The following is a 17,867-nucleotide window of genomic DNA, read 5'->3' on the forward strand; positions in this document are numbered from 1 at the left end:
AAACGGCGGTGGTGGAGTCGACGGGGGAGCCGCGGAGTTCGACCCCACCGCGTCTGGACGGGTGAGTAGGTCGAACTAGGGTACTTCGAATTCAGCTACGCTATTCATGTAGCTGAATTTGCGTACCCTAGTTCGACCCCCCTTCTTAGTGTAGACCAGGCCTGAGAAATGCACATCTTATTTCCAGATCGCTGATTTTAGATGGAGACAGGGCTACTTCAGGGTACTTTGACACAATCATTAGATAATGACATAATTTAAATTCTCTCTTTCTCTTTCTGCTCCTTCAGATATTTATATGTAATGTTCTGAACACAGATTTCATGAGTATTTACTAAGTTATCACATTTCACTTCAGAGTGGCTTTATATCAATAGTGATTGAAACAATTCCCTTATTTTAGTGATATATATCGTAGAGGTGGTTCTGAAACGAAACTATATCAGGCACTCCCAAACTTTGTAAAAGTTTGTTCCTGAATCTTAATCTGAACTTTTTTGCTGAGGACCATCTCCAATACACAGGGTCAAACTGATGGCAAGAGAGTTAATCTGGATCTATGCCAGTGTAATTCAGTGCAATATTTTGCACATCATTTATACATTAGTTTGAGAGCCTTCAAAGTGAAAGGTGCTATATACAAGCATAAGATACGACTATAAGAACAAAAATCTTAAAGAATAGCACATAATATTTAAATGTTCTTAATTTAAGAGCTCTTGTTTACATACAATATACAATTTTTATTTAAAAGGTTATGGGAGCAAATATAGATGGGATAAAATGTCTTTTCCTTGATGTGGAATACAGCAATATATTCCTTAAGAACATGAAAAAAGAAAATAAGGATGAGAAGCTTGGAGAGAGTTTTGTTTTCCATAAGTCTTCAGGTATTACGAGTTAGTGGATTTTTAGCAGCAAGTATAGTATAATAACTAGCAGAAAGTCACTATATGTAAAACAAACCAACCAACCAAAAGTTTCCTTTTTAAACTTCAATCTAAGGGTAAGAATAAGCAGAACAATTTAATGGTAAATTTGTATCACCTTGGCAGTTAACTACAAAGATGATATTTTGATGTATACTGTTCTTCTTTGAGGACTTACGATTCAGAACAGGGGAGGGGTAATAGCAAGAAAACAAACTTGTGTGAAAGCCAAAGCGTAAATATGTAAAATTTAGACAATTTTAGGATAAATGTATCAAGGTAGAGTTTGAATAATTTTTAATAGTATGCAATAATTGGGTTCATATGTGGGTTGCTTTAAACTACAATAGATATAATCACATAATATATGTCAGCCTTGACACATTCATAGGCAAATGCTTAAAATTATTAAATGCTCAGCGGGGTGAACAGGGCTTTCACTTACGCCTACTTTCATAAATAGCTCTTGACTTCTCATATAGCTCATATGGGTCGGGTTTTCTTGGATCAAAGGCCTCTGTTGAATCAGGAAACGAACTCCTGTGAAGGGCGGGTGGGAAGGGAATACTCTGTGGTATAGCTGGAGCAGATAAACTGGTTTGAGGGCTGCCTTGATTCTCCCATCGCTCCATCATCTGTAATAAATATATACAGAAAATAAAAAATTAAACATCTTTTCACAAACCATGACTGCTTCAAACACTCTAGAGAAAGTGGCTTCAGTTACAAGTGTGGTAGATATACATATATTTTGTAAAGTTAGAAAATCTTCTGGGTATCTTTGGGGATGAAAGGAACTCTAAATATTATTTTAAAGTTACTTAAATTAAAAGTTTTTATTCCAAGGTCTTGGTGCATATAGATATATCAAAATACACAACAAATGAAGAAGCAGCTATAATTAAAAAAAAACAGCCATGTCTTTCCTGACTATTTAATGTACCCATCACATATGTACAAAACCTTTCTTGTCTGATTGTGCCTCATTCCCACCCTGCTAGGAAATCCCAGGGAAATAGATGAGAGTATTCCCTGAAGGCTAATCAAGTCTGTCCAACCAAAAGCGGATGCAGTCATTTCCAAATTTGAGGATTCCCCACCGAAGGCTCCTTACTACCAAATCCCTCTATTTTAAACCAGAGGCCCTTAACCCAATGACAGCTGCATCTTTGTCACACAAAGAAGGCGGTGATCTCTCAGGCAGCTGAGTCCCTCACTATTTGGGACCCCATTCTGTAATGTTACTCAGGTTGAGTGACACTTACTCAGAGACCTATTTGCTTCAGTGAAGCTACTCATGTAGATAAGTGCCACTCAGCGTGACTAAGAATTTTTGAATTAGGCCCACCAAGATTTATAGGTTAAAACCAACATCTTAAGGAATGCCTTAAGCATGAAGCACCTCTTAACTGGCAAGCAGCCACATTCTCCATGAACCTAATTATCTGATTGATCCCAATGTCCAACTTATGTAGAGTGCATGACAGTAGACATGAGAAAGACTTTGATTACTGTAAGGAAGTCTGCACTGGAAAAAAGGGTTGCATCTTTTTAGACAAAGACCAATGAAAAAGAGTAGTCTAGGCACAGCTATTACTTGAACATCCAGTTGCAGTGAAAACTTTAATAGCACCTTTAAATTTCAAAGCTGAATAATGAAAAGTGAGGATTTTCCTTCAATCCAGGAGTTTGATATAATCCTTGTCATTTCTTCTGGTTTCTTCTTTCCACATAAAACATCTCCAGTCTTATTTAGATAGCGTTTGAGAGAGTTAGTTCTCATCCAAGTACCACACTGGGTAGGGGGATCAATTCCTCCAGACAGTTTAGACAAGATGGAGATACACAACAGTGTGTGATATGTTTAAGGCACTGAAGTCCAGGGCTCCTCATTGACACTTCCTAGTGGCAAGGCCTCAAATACACAATGAACAATAGGGGGGATAATATAGGAAGCAATGGTATCCTGCAGGAGACAGCCCTTGGATTTTACCTTCTGCAGATATGTCTGCACTAGAGTTTTTATTTGAAACAACTGATAACTAATTAAGTTTAGGCTTGGAAGGATTAGATTTTTATTGGCAAATTTCGATTTCACCATACACACAAACCAATGAAAAAATATTTCCACCAGTGATAACTGAAATGTAAAGATAGGCCAACTAAGAAAAATGCTGCTGGAAAACTTTGAGTTTGGTTTAAAGCTATTTACTTTGTATATTTTGACATGTGATTTTGACAATTTGTGTTTTAACAATTATAAAGCTTTAACTTTTTGATACTCAGTATCTACTGTCAGTAAATAACTATTGTCTGATACCCCCCATAATCTCCTGCAACTATGAAAATGTAAATCAACAACATTTAAAAATGTTTAAAAATTAAGATTGATATTATCCACTGAAATTATAAAAAAACAACAATTGATGCCCAATGAAGTTGTTAGGTAACACATTTGTATGTCCTAGTCTAGATACACCACAAGCATGGAGCAAGCACTCGTTAAGTGCCCAGGCTAGCATGTACAAACATGTGAGCTGACTTAAGTTAATTGGCAATCAATTAATACAAGTAAAAAAATGTCTAATGTAGATGAATCTTAAAAATGAACCACCCAAGTGCCACTCCATGTACCCTGCTAGGGACTGAAGCTGTGTAAGCAGTCCCTTACTGCAAATGGCATCAGAGGCAGATGACTAGAGTTATACAATGAGTCTAACCTATGAACACTGACTCCATCCCTTCTTTCAACCTACACCCTCAGAAAATGCCTGCTTTAGCTTTGCAATATATCCTGAAGATCAACAAAGTCAGACTCTTTCATAGCAAGGGTGTGCGGAGTAAAGTTTCAGAGTCAAGAGCACTCTCCAAATAAATACATCTTGTGATCATTAACTGGAGTGTGTCTAAATTGAAATATTTCAGTTTTCATTTGAAAACTGAAAATGTTTTGGGTTTTGAGCATTCTTTTTTTGACAAAAAATATGTTTAGTCAAAACCCACTGTTTTCTGTAATAAAACAGTTTCAATGGAAAATTTACCACCACTACTAAAGATAATGCACCTAAGTGCTTTGTGAAGAGGCACATATGAGGCTCAGTGTAGGAAACTGATAAAACTTCATTAAGCTGAAAGGAAGCTGTTTGAAATTACTACTATGCCCATGGAATTCAGGTCAAGGAAGCATTTCAGCCTTCTGAATCACAGAGAAATGCACCTGCCTTTTGTCAAGAATGTCCAACTTCAAAGATTAGTAAAGACAAAGCCTGTAAATTGTAGGAAAGATGACAAAAGAGACAAAGCTTATGTAGGAAAGATGACAGACAGGGACCTCAGTTAATACAAGTGCTTAGTGATCAGGCAAAATAATGGTCTGAATCCTGATCAATGGAGCACTAAATTCAGTTCTGTCCTCACTGAGGAAAGAAACTAGTGAAATCAAACAACTTATCATTATGAAACAGAAAGACACTTAGGTATCTATCTATCTCTCTATCTCTCTATCTCTGTATCTAAGAAATATTTCATAATCTCTTTGAAAGAACCAGAGAAACAAAGAACTATCTTTCAAAATAAGAAAATGAATAGAAATAAAATTGGTCTAAAAGCAGGGTATAAAAAAGGCCTCCCGCAAGCCCAACTCTCCTCCTTATAGTGTGATAAAGGAAACAGGTTGAGTAAGGGATTGCTTTTCAACTCAAAGTATGGTTGGTGAGCTATTCTCTCTGCACTGCTATAGTAGCCTTGAAGGCCTACAGGATTTACTCTGAAACACCCTGGCTAACTGAGCTCTGGCTGGGCAGACCAAGTTCATTAGCCTGGCAACTGGTCTAAGAGATGGTCACTCTGAAAACAAACCTGCAGCCAACAAGTCTTTCAGTCGTCTCGGCTTTACCCTGAAATGGTCTTGCTGGCCGAGAGAGTGTGCAAGTTGGTGCGTAATTGCTTGTCCACTTTAAGTGAATTCCTGTGCAGCCTTCAACAATCTAATCCAATAAACCCTGCAGCAATGGGGGAACAGTGAAAGTGACAGGCGATGGACATTGTTGGGAGTCATAGTCATGAACCTACACATGAACAGGTCAAGATTTTGGTTGCTCTGCATTGATTTAGGGCAGTGGTTCCCAAACTTGTTCCGCCGCTTCTGCAGGGAAAGCTCCTGGTGGGCCGAGCCGGTTTGTTTACCTGCCGCGTCCGCAGGTTCGGCTGATCGCGGCTCCCACTGGCCGTGGTTTGCTGCTCCAGGCCAATGGGAGCTGCTAGAAGCGGCGGCCGGTATGTCCCTCGGCCTGCGCCGCTTCCAGCAGCCCCCATTGGCATGGAGCAGTGAACCGCGGCCACTGGGAGCCGTGATTGGCCGAACCTGTGGACGCGGCAGTAAACAAACTGGCCCAGCCCTGCCCGCCAGGGGCTTTCCCTGCATAAGTGGTGGAACAAGTTTGGGAACCACTGATTTAGGATGACACTGTAGTTCAGCACTATCTTGATTGGCGCAGCTGCTCTATTCATAGACGCCACAGCCTACTTCAATCTAGAAAAGATGCCCTAAAAATTGTTCCGGAACAGCCCCAACCAGCCTGCTGTGGCTGGAGTTTGTCCCATCACATGGCTGAAATGTAAACTATGCAGAACTATGTGGAGACACTTGCACTTCGTATTCCTGCACTGCACCAAGTTCAAGATGCTGCAACTAGTCTCTCACTTCCCAACAGCTCTTTCCAAATATGGCTTTAAATCACTTTTAAATACACTGTACACTTATGAATTCTGAAAACATCCAAACAGGTTTTTAAAATTTTTTAAAATTTCCTGCCTCCCACAACATTTACTCCCAAAAGAGCTTGTGTAATACGCTTCTATCCAGTCTATATTTGTCACTTATGTTATTTAGATCAATGGACAAACTCATGTCACAACATAGTGTGATTCAGGCCAGCACATTGCATCCCACTTTTATCACAATAGATTGAAATCATCATGAATTGAAACAATCTGATGGAGTAGCATCAAATCTTCATCCCAGAGGTTATTTCAGGAGCTGTTCAATATGCCATGATCTAGCCTCACAAGTCATCAGATGAACAGTGACAATCATGAAAAACAGAACAGATGACCAACTTATAAATGCTTGTAAGTATATTAAAATTATTATTATTTGTGTTGCAATAACACTTAGGGGCCCCAAACCAGGGATCAGAGGCCCAGTTTTCTATGCAATATATATACATACAGTGAGAGACAGTCACTGCCCCGAAGAGCTTACGGTCTAATTAGACAAGCTAGACAGACAACAGAAATAGAGAAGCAAAAATAGTGGTTAAAAATATTTTTATATTGGGAATGCTGACACAGCTATAACAAGATGATATAGTAGGAAAACTGGGGATCAATATAATAAATACAATGTTTGCAATCTTTTTTCATAGTTTCGCAGTAACCCCATTACATAAATGCTGGCACTAGAAGACAAATTCACTCTCGTACATATTCTCAAAACAGTAATTAGAAGAATGAATTTTTATTGCCTATATGATGCTTTAAGTAACCTTGTATCTTCAAGACCAACTACATTTCTGAAATTACAGAAATAATTATCCTAATAATTAATATTAGCCATGTATAAATTCATAAGATTCTGCTTCTCTTAGAAGTGTGTGGGGGGAACAGATTTTGAAGGGGAAAACTGATGCAGATCTGTTAATGAATGTGTTTGGTACTGACATTTTCATTTGAAAGAATTCACTTAAAAATAAAAATAGAACAGGGTATATAATGAGGGGTTAAATCTTATGATCTATTATTTATTTATTTATTTATTTTACAGGGCATTAAAGTCAACCATACAGTAGTGGAGAAAAGTAAATGTAATCTTATTCATGGCATATAAGTCAGATAAAAGCCTGAAGAAATTTGCCTTATAATGATAATGACTTATGAATTCAAATGAGTGTAATTTTGAATGAGAACTTACAGGCTTTGGAGTTTTCCATGGAGAAAAGAAACCTGAAATAAAGGAAAAAATATCAGTGAAACTTTCTGTCATATCAAATATATAATGGTACAGGCACTGTGGGGTGTATTCTTCCCTTTTGATGAAGGCCTGTAATTTATAGTAACATTGACGAGGATTACACATGGTGAAGGGAGATGCATCCTAAATAAAAGCAAGTGAAGCCTATAGGAGTCTAGCCATTATCTTCAAAGGTAGCAGGCTCAAATGGACAAAACTTCAATCCAGTGCCCACTCAAGGAAATGGAAAGACTCCTAATGGCTTCAGTCGGCATCAGATAAAGCTCCAAGTAATCTATTTCAAAGAATTAAACATAGTAAAGCAGCAATTCAAAATTTTTGTTAAAACAAAGACTAATAAGCAAAGACTGATTTCAATTGGCATGTATAAAGAAACATTGAAGAACAATTACTATTTAATCAATATGGCTCACAAAAATACAACTCCAGAAGTTAATTATTGTTTTTTGCTTTATTTTGTTCCTCCCCCTGCAGAAATAAAAGGTGCTGGTCAGATACTACTGCTTCTTTTCATCAAATTATTTATTTTCCTGGTTTCCGGTGTCTGACTCAACTTAATGAGTCATTATGACTTCTGCTTACCAATACTTAAAACCTGATATGTCCTTGTCATAAAACTAGATCACCTAAAATGTATGTTGAAAACATTGATAACTGCTTTGTATGCAGTACAATGTGCAAAAGAATTTTAGCTACAAAATGAATAAATAATTCAGGTAAAAAAACAGAATTAAAAAGAATAGAGGGTCAATTTTTCAGAAGGGTAACCTTCTTTTTGCAGGCTCAATTTTAATCCAAAAAAATGTACCTGTAATTTATTTGTGGTTATAAATCTGAGTGCATACATTTCTGACTCCATGCTTACAAGCTAAAATCAGGTAGTCAGAGGCACAATTCATTTTGTGGGGAAAAAATACAGGCTCAAACTGAGGTCACTCAGAGAGTGACTGGGCCTCTGCCCCTCAGAAAATGTTCTCCAAATAATGAATTATAATGATAGCACTACCTTAACTATTTCTCTCTCTAAAGAGCATCAAGGATTCAGCTAACCTGAATTAAAATAACAGACCGTCAGGGAAATGTATCCATAAAAACATACAATAGGAGTTAAATCTGAACATGATAGTCAAGGTCCCTAGGATTCTGTGGTCATTGGATCATTTCAACCATCCATAGATGTGATAAAATTTGGAGAAAAGAAATTCTCGAATTTGTTGCAGAAAGCCATTGACTGTACGTCAACTGTTATTTGTAAAGTAATAGTATTTTTAAAGCATGGTTATACTGTAAAAGTGATTCTGAAAAGACATTGGGGGGAGGGGGAAGGCTCCTGTTTGCTGTTTGTCTATAGCAGGGGTAGGCAACCTATGGCACGCATGCCGAAGGCGGCACGTGAGCTGATTTTCAGTGGCACTCACACTGCCCAGGTCCTGGCCACCGGTCTGGGGGACTCTGCATTTTAATTTAATTTTAAATGAAGCTTTTTAAACATTTAAAAATCCTTATTTACTTTACATACAACAATAGTTTAGTTATATATTATAGACTTATAGAAAGAGAACTTCTAAAAATGTTAAAATGCATTACTGGCACGTAAAGCCTTAAATTAGAGTGAATAAATGAAGACTCGGCATACCACTTCTGAAAGATTGCCGAACCCTGGTCTATAGCTTTCATATAAAAGATGCTGAGTTTACAAACAAAAAGATTTTTTCCCCCTCTGTAAACTGAAGCTGAGGTATGAAAGACAAATTGTGCAGTTCTGGTTCCCACATCAGCTCCAATATTAAAGATGCTGTAACTGAAGTTTAGCTAGCAATTCTTTAGATGATGTACATGTCAGAACAGAATCCAGCTCACTCTTTCTTGCTTGTTGCTGCTCTGCATGGCAGACAGGAGCCAAAAGGTAGTAAACACCTATTTGCATCAGAAAGCTAAGCTGAGACTTGGAATACACAAGAAGATCTGTTGAGCAAGATGTGCCAGGTATCCTATATCTAGTTACTGATGATTTCTGGAAATATCCAAAAAGGTAACATTCTACAATCATTTGCACTAGTTCAATGCCCATGAATTATCTTCAGTGAAATTACAACTATTCAAAAAAGGGCAAAACTCACTCCATGGAAATTTACCGGTCTATAGTCAATTTTCTGACCATAACTGCACTTTAGCTGCCCTGCCTCAAACTGTCCATATCAAGTAAACATAAAATAAAAATACATACAAATATTTATTGACAAAAATAAATGACAAATACAACAAACAGAGGTTTTTTTTAAAAAGAAAAATCAAACATTCAATCTAAACTAAAAACATTTGCACTTAAACTCAGCATGGAGACTTGTTGCATAGACTTTAACATACAAATGCCAAGGTCCGCATTCAAAACCAATAAAAGGAAATACTTATTCACACAACACCTAATTAAGTGATGGAATGCGTTGCCATAGGATGTCATTGAGGCAAAAAACCTAGCAAGAGTCAAAAGGTGACTGGGTATTTATATAGATAATGAGCAGTGTTATAAGAGTTAATGCTAATAGACTTTGGATGAGATATTAAACCTCATGCTTCACAGTGTAAGCCAGTCTCTAACTATTAAGAATTAGGAGACCTAATGTGGGGGGCAGAACATCCCACATCTCCTAATCAGAGGTTTCTTGCATCTTCTTCTGAAGCATCTGGTGCTGGCCACTGTTGGAGACATGACACTTGACTAGATTGACCCTGAGTCTTGTCCAGGATTGAAATTCTCACATTCCTCTTTTCCACATACCCTTTGACAATTCAAATTTTTCCCTTGTCTTAAACAAAACAAACAAACAAACAAACATAAAAGATGCCTTTTATGTGTTGACACCTGTGGATGCTAAATGTGGACTGAACATCAACAGAATTTGTAACTGGTGTTTAAATACACATGAGCAATGCTGCAAGTTCAAGTATGTTGGCACTTGCAGATTTTTGAATGGCCTGCATAACTAATTATAGAATATGTATGAAAAGCTTCCTAGAGTGGTATAAAAATGTAATGACTCATGGTCCAGTGTGTATGATACAGGTTCACTGCTGTGTTTCTGTAGAATTTTAGGACCCTACCCTGAGGTGGGTGCAGCCATTATGTGCCACAAAGCCAGTAGAGTCTGGTACAGCTAGCAAATCCAGGCCCAGGAATGTCACCTCAGTATAAAGTGGATCCTGTGGAGGCATAGAACCAGTATAGCAACTCTAGCAGCATAGCTTCCCTGCTGCTGGAACAGGTGGTGTGGTCATAGCTCTTTACAATGCACAGATCTTTGGCTGTTGCCTTGATCCCTTGGGACCATTGGCAGCTAACATAGTTTAGAACAGCCCTCAGGCTGCTTTAACTTTCTCTGGGGGACTGTCCCTAGTGCCTGCTTGGCCAGGATTGGGGAAGGGCAAAGGTGAACTTTATGCCACTTTTGCACTCAGTCCTGACCTTTGCTTTTGTGTTCATGAAATATATCTCAGGACCCACAGATTTCTTTTTTAAGAGTGCTCTGCATAATAATTACCTGCAAATTGTAGGAGTTTGCCACATTAGTTTACCTGATGGCACAGGACATGTCACATTAATCTGAAGGAATACTGCTGTACAATGTATAATCTTTCACATACTCAGCAGCGTTGGACTCCAGCAGCCAGGACTGTTGTTGGGGGTGGAGAGAACTGTTCACTCTCATTTAGCTTGATCTCCCATCATAGTACTACACTCCTTTTTGAATTACATGTGCTGTTTCATTTAATGTTGTGAACTTTCATCACAAGAGATAGTGGGACCCTTTCTTGAACAAGCAGGGCTCAGCCCTGGCAGACCCTGCCGAAAGTCCAAAAGTGATTTAGAGACAGGAATGAAACTTTTCTCAGATCAAAGATCCTTACAGCCTTCAGGAACTGCAGTCTGGTTTGACCTTCTAACAAGCTATGTCTAACTAGACGCCAATTTTGGGTGAGACTTGATAAAACTAGTGTGCAGCCTCTCCCACCTAAGGTGGGAAAACCACTGACAACTGGGAATATAGGTGCTTTTGGAAGACGAGACTATAAAAGCCAACAGAACAGTCAGGCCTGTCTGAAAAAAGCAAAATATTTGGGTAGCCCTGTGTGTTCTCATTGGTGGCATCTCCTTCTCCATGCTCACCCACTAACTTGATTATCTTTCTACTGACCTGACATCTAGAGGAAGGATGGCTTGATAACTATTGCCACTAGTAACAGGCTCCCAATGCAAGATTATGGATTCATTTCCAGAAGAGTCCCAGATACTTTTGAAAAAGAACAGCCAGAACTACTAGATCACAAACTCATTGGCAAAATCAAATAACATGTTCACCAAGCACAGTGATTATGATATTCTAAGCACAGGGAAATAAATGTGCTATCTTTTGCCATTCAATGGTAACCTTGGGAAAATATTGATATTTTAAAATAGCAATCAATGTAAGTTGTGTTAAATTATTAACAACTGACATTCAAAACCAATGTAAAGTTCTCTCCTTTTTCGTTTTAACTAGACAAGCCACGATATATTAATTAATAAGATGGGTGATTTTAGGTGTACAAAAATGCTTTTAAAAAGTCAGAGAGTATTATCTCAATGCATTGACAAAAAGTTGGAATTTTACAGATTTTGGATAGATCTCCTTTACTGTCTCCCACTATCCCCTTCACAATAGGCCTTCTCTAAATATGTCTAAAAATCAGATCTGAAACGCGTCTGAGATTTAACTGCAATAGAGAATCCCAATAATACAACAGAAACTTGAGACTAAAAATCAGTCTGGGAAACTGTACATGTTTATGGATATTTTTTCTTTTTGGAGACAAAGGCAAATTCCAGCTTCAGTCTCTTATGCTTCTCCTTTTTTGATGAGGATATCCTATAACAAAAAAACAAATCATGTTACACTCGTTTTTATTTTACTGTATCTTTTAATGTACATTTTAATTAGGTCACTCATAAGAAAATTTGCTTACGGATTGCACGTTTTACACATTGGGCTGTAATGACTGCAAACAATTTAATTTCTTAGAAGCAATCTCACCAGTAGGCTTCGCAGTGTTTGCAAGATTGCATCCTATTTCAGATTCTTTTTCAGTGAAGGTCCTCTCACACTGTACATAATCCTGGTAATATGCTTCTGTCCATGTAACTTGCTGCCAGTTCTGCCACGAAATTGGACATCAGCTTTGTTGATTACGGATATGGTTATGAGTATGGCACTATGGTCCCCATTCTGGTTCCTTTCTGTCTCCGTTATTCTTTTTTAATCATGAGAGAAAACAATTTCTAAAAAAACCTTTATTCATTCCTCAGAAAGTCTAAGCAACTAATGTGGAAGGTGTCAAGGAGCAAGGTCTTTTGGACACTGGTGTGGCTTTCATTGGTCTTTGTGAAAGGCCGATTCATATAATTAAACTGGAGGACATAAATAGTTAATAAATTTCCACAACTGACTGGGTACCAGTAGGCTGAAGGAAAGAACTTTAATGTCTCAAAGACAAGACACTCTCAAATAAAGTGGGGAGTGTTTAAGCTACATCATCTTCATTCCACAGCACTCGCCACAGTGATGATAATGGCATTGTTTTTGTCCATTAGCTTGTGCTGGGCTTCTTGCCTTTTTTGTCATATAAATGCCTCCCTGCATATGGCTTCCTGTGCCAATCTGTCCCAAGCACTGCACAGACCTTTTCACATGAATGTTTGGTAGCAGATGAACAGATGGTTGATCAGCACTTTCCAGAGTATCAGTTGACTCCATGTACATCTCTTCAAAGTTGATGTGATGTTAGTTCACTTAACTCAAACAAAAGTTTTCCTTTCCAGAAAAGTCACTGTTTTAATTTACTTTTGCATTCAATTTTTTGGCATTTCCCTCCCTGATTGAATATATGGATGCTTCAGATATTTGTTAATTGACTATTCTGGGCCTGATTTTCAGAGGGTTGAGTACTTATAGCTCCCACTGACTTCAAGTGGAATCATAGGTGTTTAGTGTCTCTTAAAATCAGGCTTTTCATCCACTTGAATTAGGAGTATGTGGGGAACAGTTTCCTACCATCCACATGCAACTGGACTTCAAATTCTATGCAATTATCTTTTGTTGATTTGAACTAGGCAACTATGGATTGGATGCACAGATTTTAATCTATTGTTGTTTTATACAAAGGGTAGCAAAAATGTCCTCCAGCTAAAGTTACAAAAATATTGCACAGAGAGAGAGAGTATTGCATCATATAAAAAGAATAAAGATTAAACATTAACTCAATTAACCTTCAGATATCTTTTCCTTTCAGAAAAACAAAAACCCAGCAAGGAGAATAAGCAGATTTGATTAATTCATATACTGTAATAAATAAATGTTTAAATGGAGACAAAGAAAGTAGACAGACATAACTATTATGAACATAAAAATATGAGAGGGAGTTTGAAATTACCAAGAGATGTTTAAAATGTAAGATGATTGTACTGGATAGTAATCATTAGTACAGTTTTTACAGTTCTAACAAAATATATTATTATACATGGAAAATGACAAAATTCAAAGGCCATTCCCTTCCAAACAGCTTTAAAGAATAATCAAAATCTCATACTAGCAATAATAATAAAGTTCTTTACCTGGGAATTAAGAGTAGCTGGAAGAAGACTGGTAGCTCTTCAAGCCTAGCTAGCTAGTCCTGTAATCCAGTCTTCCTTTAGAATGATGGTGCTATGCCGTGGAGGACCCCTTTTGGTAGGAATGCAAAGGCAATCTGGAAAGTCTTTGCTTGTTTCCCATGAGTGGTCTTTGGTGAGGTTATCACCTGAGATGGTGGGTTGAAGTCAATGAAGCCCACATTCGGGATGATTTGAATGGGGAGTTATGTTTGACTGGGCCCAATGTGTTTTGACTAGAGATAGCTCCACTTGCAGTAGACCAGACATCAGCGGCACAGTGAGTAGTAGGTATGATGCACTTTTGCCTGCTGGAATACCAAGACTATGGCAGGTTGCAGTGCACCGATTATATCATATGCAGGGTCAGATTAATAACAATGATTTCCCCCTTCTTTTTAAAAAAAACTCTTTCAACACACACCAAAGTTACTCATACAGTATTCCCAGCAAGTAACTTGCAGCAATACAAACATGATCAAGAGCTGCTTCTTCTGGTGGTCTTGTAGTGGCATTTTGCCTCATGCTTCATTACTGGTCCATTGTTCATTAGTGTCAGCAGGGTTCAGAGAATGCTATGGAAATAGCACTCGGATTGGATTCTCTACTGCTTTTTGCCTGTATAGCCATTCACACCTGTGTAAAGTGAGTGTGAAACACAACTATGTACTTTTACACCAACATAGCACTCATTTTATGTAGGTGTAAATAAATGAGAAAGGTGGAAAATCAGTCAGGTCTTTAGCTCCAACAGTAAGGGAGTATTTCCTGTTGCTCACGTCTTCCACGACTGATTTAGGAGTGGCATGAGCTCTGAGTTGAGTCCCATCCAGTATTTCTTGGTTTCAAGTTATTAGAGTGGAGTGCAAAGCTGTTAAAATGGAGGATTCTCAGAGATGATTTGGAAGCTGAGAAATAAATGATTCTCCCCCAGGGAAGCTTTACCATTGTTCTAAATGGGTGCAGGATTGAGCCTTAAATCAGTGATCACTTTCTTAGCATAAGAGTATGGTTTGTGCAATTCCTGAAGCCCTGTTGACCAACTGTTTTCAGGCAACATTTTTATCAGTAATTTCCAGGCACTGAAAATAGTTAAAGATAAAGGAGGAGCTGTTCAGAGACAGAAATGGCATTAATGTGCCACACTCCCATTGACTTTCAGTGTAACGTAGGTGCCTTTGAAAATCTCCAAATGCAAGCGAGAATCTGTAGTTACAGCCATATTCATTTACAAGGTCTCACTTTTGCTGAAGGCAGTCTGATTGGCTTATGTTTGCCAGCAAGAATTCAGCCATTGGTAATTAGGTCAGAAGCTGGCATGGTAATGAGTTCATTGACATTCAAATGAACACACTGCCATTTGTTTTATTTGGATCTCATTGTTTTGTGAACTGCTTATCAATGAGAGGTTTAAAGGAGTTTATGAAATTTGTTAAAAATAATCACTAAAGACCAGCTCCCTCTGAATATGAAACAGTGTATTTTCTAAGCAAATATAGTGTAGTACAAATTAGAATGAGCATTCAATAGCATTTAGTATGACAGTGTCTCATGATTCAATGGAACAGAAACTGAGAAAAAATAAAAGATTAAAAATATTCCCTACTGCAAAACAAATATATTTTTTGTGCTAAAAGTCAACAGCTGCTTACCAAGTCACCAGGAATGGATTAGTGGCCCTCTGCACAGCATTGATGTTATAGAACAATGTTTGGCTCATTTTTGACAGAGTATTGTTCTCTTCTTCTCTTTTCTCAGACACAAATTAAAGAAAATATTCTGCAAAATGTTTCTTATGCAGATGCAAATTTCTCTCCAGATCCTAGAAGTAGCCAGGTAGGTGTATTTTTTGCGAGACATGTTGCCCACAAATTAAAAAAGCCATAAAGAAAGAGAGCTTAGACTTTTGTCTTTGATTATAGAAGATAACAATGCAGATATAGAGGGTCAAATCCTGAGGTCCTTAGTTTTAATTTAGGGTCTAATTCTGCAAATACTACAGGGTTTAGTTTCATCTTCTCTACTGGTTACGTCTTGTTAGTAAGCACTATGCCAAGTAGTAATAGTTTGCAGGATCAGGCCCTTATTCATGAAAAGCTTAGGCCTCAGAATTTGGCCCATGGATTGTAAACTCTATTGTCCTTTAAAAAAGGTCAGAAGCCTTTTTCTGGGCATGATAGAAGAAAACAGTCCAAATGTATGCTCTTGCAGAAAGGAATTTATCCAGCAGAATTCCTTGCTGCTTTGTTCCCTATTATTATCTAAAAAGAAGTTAATGCTGCAACATCTCTGTTGCTATTGCTGGTTCACATGCTCAGGCAAAGGATTACTCTCTGGATCTTTGGCATCTGGGGCCATGCAATCTTTTGATCATAACATCCCAAGAGATAGAAATGGAAATGATGGAGCTTCTTGGACTGATGTTATATAATTCTCTGAGGCAACAAACTTCCCCAAGAGATCTTGCAAAACACCTTGAGCAACCAACCAATCAATGAACACCACATTCTTTGCATTGAACAAAAGAATACATTTAACCAATGGAAATAGAGAAATAAATGAGAAGGCACCAGTCATTTCTTACTTATGGTTAGTGTGTAGGGAAGAAGGGAAACAAAAATATTCCAATATTGTAAAAAGATTTCATTATTATTAGTAACGGTATTACAGGCGCGCTTCTGTACAAGGTACTATATAAACACATAATGAGAGATAGTCCCTGCCCCAAAGAATTTACTTGCTGTGTAGACAAGGCCTAAGAGAGACCCACTCCATATAAGGATCTGGGAGACATGGGTTGAAGTCACTCCTCTGAATTAGGCAGAATGGGGCTCTGAGTCCTGCTCTCTCACATCCCAGGGGAGTGACCTAACCAATAGGCTATAAGGCATACAGGGTGCTGCTGCATCCTCGTTGACATTTCCTATGAGCTAGCTTAGGCGGCTCCATACTCAGAAAGTTGGCTTTTGTGAATCCCATTTTTAGACACCTAACTTTCCTCATGCATAGGGAGCCTGAGTGCTGACTTCGGGGCTGTGACTTCCACTAGGCAGCAAGCCAGCTAAAGCTACGCACTGCAATGCTGAGCCGAAGTCCCATTTGTGGATCCAGCCTCAGTCTCCTCAGTCCCAGTTCACTGACTTAACTAGCGGCAATGCTGCCACTCTAGAATGCCCATGAACGTTACCACTTTAAGGAAGAACTTTATGTATCTGCTGTGCAAGTGTCTGACTCCTTTGATTGGACCTGCTAATGGATGATTTTACTTGGAAAGCCAACAAATGCTCCACTGTGTTTTCAGCACTGTCCAATGCTCAGAAACTGTGTGCATGACTATGCCTGTGTGCCTGTTCTTTCATGTGTTTAGAATCTAATTCCCTTTCAGCTTTCACGATTTCTAAACACATTAGAGAATTCTCACTTTGTGTGCTGGGCATATTGCTTTGACAAATATCAAGACATATTCCAAATATTTTATATTTAAATTAAGGCCGAGATAGGGCATAAACTGTTCATAAATGGGGTCCTAAAATTCTTCCACATCTTCCACACAAACCCACATCTTATGACACTGTGGAGAAAAACTACAGGGCACCATTCAATGAGCTGTCCACTCATTTGCCCTCGTTTGTGAGCTCTACATCGAAGACACAGGTGAGGATGAGTGCAAAGGAAGAGTCATAGTGTGCAGGGCTTGGTAGTGACATGTAAGTCCCAGTCCATCCTCCTCTCATTACTTCAATTACATACACACACACATCCAACTCGTATCCCTCCTACCTGCTAAAATTGCTTTCTGGTCACCTCTCTCCAGTCTGCCTAAACCTCTCTTTTTTGCCCTCAACTCAAGCTTCTATGCCATCCCCATGCTTCTATGGTCCTGGTTCTGATTTTAAACAATAAGCTCATCATAGTACAGACGCTCCCCGGGTTATACAAGACCCAACTTATGCAAATTTGCACCTACGGAAAAAGTTCCATAAGCCAGAAATAGGATTTTCGAGTTGCGGAAATTTTTGTGTAATGTATGGTATACATTTCTGACTCTTGCAAAATTCGAGTTACGCAAGGCTTTCTGGGATGGAACGATTGTGTAAGTCGGGGGAAAGAAAATAAATAAATACATAATAATAAAATAATAATAATTAATAATAAATACAACACTATATTTCCATAGTCGTCACTTCATATGCCCCTAATTTCAAGATACTCCTTTACTTCACCT

At 38.2% G+C, this 17,867-nt stretch overlaps 1 protein-coding gene across 23 annotated transcripts in view; it reads right to left on the bottom strand.

Moving 5' to 3' along the window:
- MAGI2 (membrane associated guanylate kinase, WW and PDZ domain containing 2) overlaps positions 1 to 17,867 on the bottom strand; it is a 1,074,597-nt gene that overhangs the window by 116,442 nt on the left and 940,288 nt on the right. For 21 of the 23 annotated variants that reach the window (XM_039518176.1, XM_039518126.1, XM_039518238.1 and 18 more), the window contains 2 exons: positions 6,901 to 6,932; positions 1,375 to 1,564 (listed from right to left, as the gene is read on the bottom strand). In XM_039518176.1, the coding sequence (XP_039374110.1) occupies positions 1,375 to 1,564; positions 6,901 to 6,932 (222 nt within the window). The remainder of the gene's footprint in view (positions 1 to 1,374; positions 1,565 to 6,900; positions 6,933 to 17,867) is intronic. The other 2 variants (XM_039518165.1, XM_039518136.1) reach the window with 1 other exon arrangement.

This window comes from Mauremys reevesii, linkage group 1 (genome assembly GCF_016161935.1).
Source record: "Mauremys reevesii isolate NIE-2019 linkage group 1, ASM1616193v1, whole genome shotgun sequence".
Taxonomy (NCBI): Eukaryota; Metazoa; Chordata; order Testudines; family Geoemydidae; genus Mauremys; species Mauremys reevesii.